This window comes from Electrophorus electricus, chromosome 2 (genome assembly GCF_013358815.1).
Source record: "Electrophorus electricus isolate fEleEle1 chromosome 2, fEleEle1.pri, whole genome shotgun sequence".
In the NCBI taxonomy this organism is placed as follows: Eukaryota; Metazoa; Chordata; class Actinopteri; order Gymnotiformes; family Gymnotidae; genus Electrophorus; species Electrophorus electricus.
This window is the reverse complement of record NC_049536.1, coordinates 4,620,980-4,627,448: the sequence shown is the minus strand read 5'-3', so window position 1 is coordinate 4,627,448 and position 6,469 is coordinate 4,620,980. Positions and strand designations below refer to the sequence as shown.

The following is a 6,469-nucleotide window of genomic DNA, read 5'->3' as shown; positions in this document are numbered from 1 at the left end:
GATTTGCATTCCCCTTGTGACTGTTCCGCCTTTTAAACATCTTCCTTCTGTCTTACTGTGTTGCCGTGTAACAATATGTGAAGGTGTGTGGGCATGTAAATGTGATCAGTACAGTAGTGACCAGGCACTGACACGCTTTCTGTTGTTTTGGCTCTGTGCTCCGGCACACTGGATTTGAAATGAAACAATGCGTGTTAACTGTTGAAGAGGAGGTTGTCAGCTTTAATGTGGGTATTTACATCAGTACTGGATGAGGTGCAGGGCCAGATCAAAAATACCAGAATACACCACTGCAGACTCGAGATTTTTTACCAAACCTTTTAAATTAGTTGCTCGACATGAAACTTGATACATGAATTTCACCCACCGATGCCCTGGGAACAAGTGAGCACTGAAAACAGCCGCATTTCAGGTCAGAGATATAATCTCACGACACCTTGGTTTTACTGCATAATTGATGGCACCAATCGCTTGCCAATGGCACCCCTCACTCGTCTGTCGGGAGAAAGTCCTGCACATCCTTGGCGACTCTTCCCAGTGTGTCTCCTATAAGCCCCTGTAGATAGGCAAGCTAAGCATTTAGGTAGGCAGGAAGCAAAGATGTCTATTCTAATACACGGCTTAAGGATCACTGATATTACAGGATCAGTTTCATTCTGTCCTTTCTGGGGTATGTCAGGTTCATTTGACTGGCACAATAAAAGAGATTTGGCGCCTTTGTTTACAGTTGTTGATTTTCCAAACGAGCTGTACTTGAAAAGCGGGTTATAGCCAGAGCTCAATCTGTCACGCATGGCCCTAAAGGTTGCATGGTGCCAAGCATTTGTGGAATGGAGAGCCTTTAACCAAATGCACACGATTCCCTGCTGTGCTTTGTCCTTATGGAGGGCTGATACCACAGTTATGGCTCCGTGTGTCCAGGTGGTATTGTAAAGGCTTGGAACTGAGGCCTATTGGCGAGTGTATCTATGAAGAAGCGATTTGGAACATAGGAGAAGCCAGCTGTGAGCTTTCCTACCGGTCTGGTTTGGCTTCAGCAGTTTTAGGTTCTTGCGTGTGTGTTTTTGTGGTTCCAGGCTGAAGCTGTACTGAGAGGAGCCGGACGAGGGCGTCTGGCCTCGGACCCGCCCACGTCTGCCCAGGACAAGAGCACCACCTCTCTCCCTCCTCACCTGGTGGGGGCGGCCTTCCCTTTTGGCCTGAGCCCCAGTGCAGTGATGCAGGACCCTCGTCTGCAAGCCCTTAAGTAAGAACTGCACTCACGTCCAGACAGAGCCTACAGCGTGACGCCGGATCGCTAATATAAAACCTTTAGCCTGGTTACACATTAATTTGATCGTCCATTCTGTCTCAGTTTGTCACGACAGGTGCCTCACGTCCTGCAGTCGGGGGCGGTGCCAGAGGAATACCTGCGCAGTGGGTTCCGCCCCTACGGCTCTGCCGAGGAGCTGCGTGTGTCCTCGCTCCCCCTAGGGCTGGACCCTGGTACTGCAGCTTACTTCCACTCAGGATATCTCTCTCACCCCACGCTTTCTGCCTACAGGTGAGTGCACATGCGTTTGGCCAACCTGCGTTTGTAGGGTTGAATACAGCGCTGTAGTATTGGCTGTTTCGTTGGTGCTGCAATATACGCCGGCCTTCGTAGACTGGCTAAAGAGGCAAGCGACCGACGTGCGTCATGTAACATCTGATTTACTGGGAATAGAGAGTTGTGGGTGGGCAGTGAGGCTGGTTATTATGAGGTGTGAGGGATGGGGCTCTGGTCTGCTGGCTCGTGGCCTGGTAGCAGGGCACATCTGACTGGACTGATTACCCTGAATGACAGTGGTGCTTTTTCATGGAGATTTTGTGTGAAACCACAAACTGCTAGCTCAGAAAATGTGTGTCTATGTATATGATATAATGGCTTTAATGAATGAGAGTGTATAAAGACACCAGGCAACCCCCGCTGCCCACACATGCCCACGCATAGACATTCTCTAGTCCTGCTTGCATTTCTCTCACCTTTTGTTTCTCTTCACAGCACTCACTATTGTTCAAACATTTATTCAGCATTGTGGATTTGTTTTTTGTAATTAATAATTTAGCTCAATTGTGTTTTTTCATATGCCTATTTCAGCTTTTTTTTTAAAAAATCCTTCATATTAAACACGCCGACTGAAGCTCAGACGCACACAAAGCGCACACGTGCACAGCTTGCTCCTCAGTGGAGGTTAAAAAGCGTGGTGAGGGGGTGGGAGTTGGGGGGGTTTACACGGGGAGATTCAGGGTTAATGAAGTGAAGCGATACAGACAGTGAATGCAGCCGCGGGGCCACTAATGAGTTGCTCTTCCCCTCACTCCCCTACTGCTGCCCCAGAATGGATGAGTCCCTCTGTTTATCTGCCCTGCGGTCACCCTACTACCAGCTGCCAGCGGGGGGAGCCTTGCCATCTCTCCATCCTTCTGCGGCCCACCTCCACTTGCCAGGGGTGCGCTACCCAGCAGACCTTACCCATCAGTCCCTGTCTGCCCTGCAGACTGAGAGGTGTGACCACACACACACACACACGCACACACACACACACGCACACACACACGCACGCACACACACACGCACACACACACGCACGCACACACGCACGCACACACACACGCACGCACACACACACACGCACGCACACACACGCACGCACACACACGCACGCACGCACACACACACACGCACACACACGCACACGCACACACACGCACACGCACGCACGCACGCGCACACACGCACGCACGCGCACACACGCACGCACGCGCACACGCACGCATGCACACACACACGCACGCACACACAAAGAGAGACATTTCTCTGGTAATTTTATGTATGATAAATTCAGCCCAACACTGAATTCATCTTTCAAACTGGCTGCATTCAGTGGCACTGTTCCTAGTCTATATTCCTGTTTGTATATACATCACCAGTTTCTTCCTGTCACGCATATGCACATACACCCCCGTAAACATACAAATAAACACACACGCACACACACGCACACACCACACACACACCACACACACACACCACACACCCCATGTGGGCTGTAATCTGTTCAACTTTTCCTCCTCATGTTCAGTAGTAAACAGCATCAACACTTCCCTGTGTTCCTGCTGCCTGCTTCAGAGTGTGTCCTTTATGTTCCTGTGGAGAGTGTTGCATCTCACACCCTTTGTGTGTGTGTCTTTGTCTGTGTGTGTGTGTGTGTGTGTGTGTGTGTGTGTGTGTGTGTGTGTGTGTGTGTGTGTGTGTGTGAACCTGCGACAGGCTGCAGATGGAAGACAATCTTCGCCAGCGTGAGAGGGAAAGGGAGCGAGATAAGGAGAGAGCTCTCGAGGCTGAGCGAGAACGGGAACGAGAGAAGGAGAGAGAGAGGGAGAGAGAGAGGGAGCTGGAACGACAAAAAGAGAGAGCGAAAGAGCGAGAGGCCCAAGTGGTGCGGGCGATGGAGAAGAACTGTAGGAGGCAGGAGCTGCACACCCTGTCTCCCAGACAGCACGGCGAGGACAGAGCCAAGCTGGGGGACAGACTGACAGCACACCGTGCAGGTAGGACCGGACTGGTGGTGGCCTGCAGCACTGTAATAAAAAATCCTCTAGGAACGGTTAAATTCCTCCACAAACACACATCCCCCTCACAGGAACAACAACCACTGCATTGTTTGGTGACAGAGGCGTCTTAGCCCTTTGCAAGAGGTAGCTGCATTTCACCAGCTGCTGGTTTCTACCGGTATATGAACTGTGTCTTTCTTTCTCTCCATAGAGAAGACCAAAGAGGCCTCAGCTCTGGCTCCTCAGCCCCTGCAGCCTGGTGTGTATCCGTTGGTGTGTGGCCCCGCCCCCCAACACGCCCCCTACCCCTCACCCAGCCCGCTGCTCTCTCCGTGCGGTTGCTTGGGGCCCGGCGGCGGGGCCGTGCAGGGCTCACTGGCCGCCACGCTGTTCCAGCGCCGCGGGGAGGAGGAGAGGTGGATGGCCAGGCCGCAGAGGCTCCGCGCCGAAACCGAGGACAGGCCGGGCCCCGCGCCCGAACCCCGACAGCACGGCCCGGAGCTGGGCGCCGAGCCCCGGGAGGCGCACAGGAACGGGCAGAGGTGAGAGAGCCCGTGTCCGGAGCTGTCTAACCGCACTGGGATGCTCACATCCCAGATTACAGTTTACCGACTGAAGACTGCAGAGTTCGGACAGAGTTCGGGTTGTCTCATTGTGTGATGAAGCTCTTGTCTGTCCCTGGGTTTGAAAGTTTACATTTGCCAAGTTACTTTCAGCACTGGCATTCATGACTACTTTCCTTGTTTTCAGGACTCTTGATTCTTAATGGCTTTCTTTGAGCCCAAGCATTATAGTTCCAGAGTCACACACGATGCCTCTTTATTTACTTGTTGTAGAATCTACAGCCTTTTGGTATTTATATCCTCAGTGATAAGCCAAATTGTGCCCCACGGTGCATAGTGTGATTATAGTTAATCAGAATGTTAACCTAAGCAGCTGTGCATGCAGTGTTTACTTTTACACTATTAAAATTGGACCCTGGCTGCTGTAGCTCTGAGGTGATCTTGTGGAGATTGTGGTGTGTAATCCAGGCATTTTTATATGGATTTGGTGATATGGATCTTCTTAGGGCAGTCAGACTCTCAGGGGCAGTTTGGGTTGTGAATAGCTTAAGGCCAAGAAGAAGAGAAGAACTTCAAGAGAGATCAGCCACTGCGAGGGAACATGGACTTTCTTGTTTGGTGGTAACGCACTGCCCTCTTGTGGTCATACGGACTAACGCAGTATGGTTTATTTCTCGTAGATCTAACTCACACCACCTGGACATGAGTGTCAGAGACCTACCTCACCACTTGGGGGCACCACCTCCTCTCATCTCCCCCAGACCCAGCCAGCGAGACCACCCTCCTAATCCTCCCACCACTCTGTGGAACCCTGCCTCCCTCATCGACTCTCCCTCGCACACACGTCGAGGGTACGACCCGCCGAACCGCGCTCCCCCGGGGCTAATGAAGCCTGAGCGGAGCGAGGAGGGGCACAGGAGGCCAGAGTGCCCAGAGAGAGGCCCTCCTCCACGTACACATGCCCTCCTCGAACCTGGTGCCTTCCTCACGGATATGGAGAAGTCGACGCAGAGCATTCTGAACCAGCGGAGGGCCTCTCTCTGTGTCTCTGGCCCCTGCGGAGAGCCCCGGGGCCCTAAAAGAGCAGGCTCTCCCATCAGGGCCACCCTGCAGAGCCCTGGTCGCGCCACGGAGTCCGGGATGGTGTACGACCAGGCACTGCAGCAGCACAGGAAACTCCTTAGCAAGCTGGACTTGGAGGAGAAGAGACGTAGGGAGGCCAGAGACAAGGGTAAGGACCGGACACACAAGGCAGAGAGACTAACAGAGTCATGTAGTCAGTCATGTGGTCAGTATCTAACACATGTTTGGAGGTTATAGTTTAAAGTAAGTTCAGTCGTTTTATTAAAGATCTTTGACTATTTCTTACTTACCCAAAACCAAGCCAGTGCAATAAAAAACAGTTAGAATAAGTTATCGTTCCATTCAAGAATAGGTTTTGCGTAAGATTCGTCTGCTCCCCCATCTCACTGTAGGTGAAAAGCTGTCATTGCTGTGCGTATCTTATGCCGTGTTTCAGGTTATTATCACAACGACTCCTCTGATGAGAGCGATGAAGAGGAGATGCGAGCCCACCTCCAGAGAGTGGCGAAGCAGCCCCCTCTCAAACTGGACCAGTCGAAGAAGGTGCCCTGTCCGCCCGCTACCGCCACACCGCTCCGCCGCTTCCGTACGCGGCTGACTTCTCTCCGTCTCCCCTCCGCAGAAACTGGACTTCCTGAGCGTGTTCGGCCTCACCACTCTCTCCCAACGCGACAAGCTACTGGAGAGGAAGAGGAGGAAGAGGAGGAGGATGATGAAGGAGCGCAGCCCCTCCCCAGGGCCAGCGCAGGGCAAGCGTCAGACACCTTGGACGGCTGCCCGCCCCCTCACCACGCGCTACTCTCCCGAAGAGATGGACAGGGGGCCCGAATTAGAGGACAAGAAACACTTCCTCAATATGTTCAACCTCAACCATGTCAGCACAGAGCAAAGGATAGGTTTGTACACACACGCGCACACACACACACACACACACACACACACACACACACACACATCAGTATATCTACAGGCACTCGTATACGTATCTGTGTTTTCTATTATGCACTGTGAGTTTGGCCTAAACTTTTTTTCCTTTCCGACTCCAGAGAAAGAGAAAGTAGTAAATTTGCTAAATGCCATTAAACAGAAAGCGGTGACTCTCGACACACTGCGATATGCCACAGACACACCCTGCTCCAGTCCCCCTGTAGCTTCTGGTAATAGCCACACGCTTATATATCTCTATCCTCTCTAGAAGGCCTACTATTAATAGTATTTTTAAAATCCATAATAAATTGTCTATTGTT

General features: G+C 51.9%; 1 protein-coding gene across 4 annotated transcripts in view; it reads left to right on the top strand.

Moving 5' to 3' along the window:
• The window catches only part of LOC113573145 (genetic suppressor element 1-like), a 66,786-nt gene that overhangs the window by 54,866 nt on the left and 5,451 nt on the right, over positions 1-6,469 (top strand). For all 4 annotated transcript variants that reach the window (XM_027003239.2, XM_035520637.1, XM_035520641.1 and 1 more), the window contains 9 exons: positions 1,077-1,246; positions 1,355-1,543; positions 2,360-2,527; positions 3,293-3,573; positions 3,788-4,118; positions 4,820-5,370; positions 5,659-5,765; positions 5,845-6,118; positions 6,269-6,379. In XM_027003239.2, coding sequence (XP_026859040.2) covers positions 1,077-1,246; positions 1,355-1,543; positions 2,360-2,527; positions 3,293-3,573; positions 3,788-4,118; positions 4,820-5,370; positions 5,659-5,765; positions 5,845-6,118; positions 6,269-6,379 — 2,182 coding nt within the window. The remainder of the gene's footprint in view (positions 1-1,076; positions 1,247-1,354; positions 1,544-2,359; positions 2,528-3,292; positions 3,574-3,787; positions 4,119-4,819; positions 5,371-5,658; positions 5,766-5,844; positions 6,119-6,268; positions 6,380-6,469) is intronic.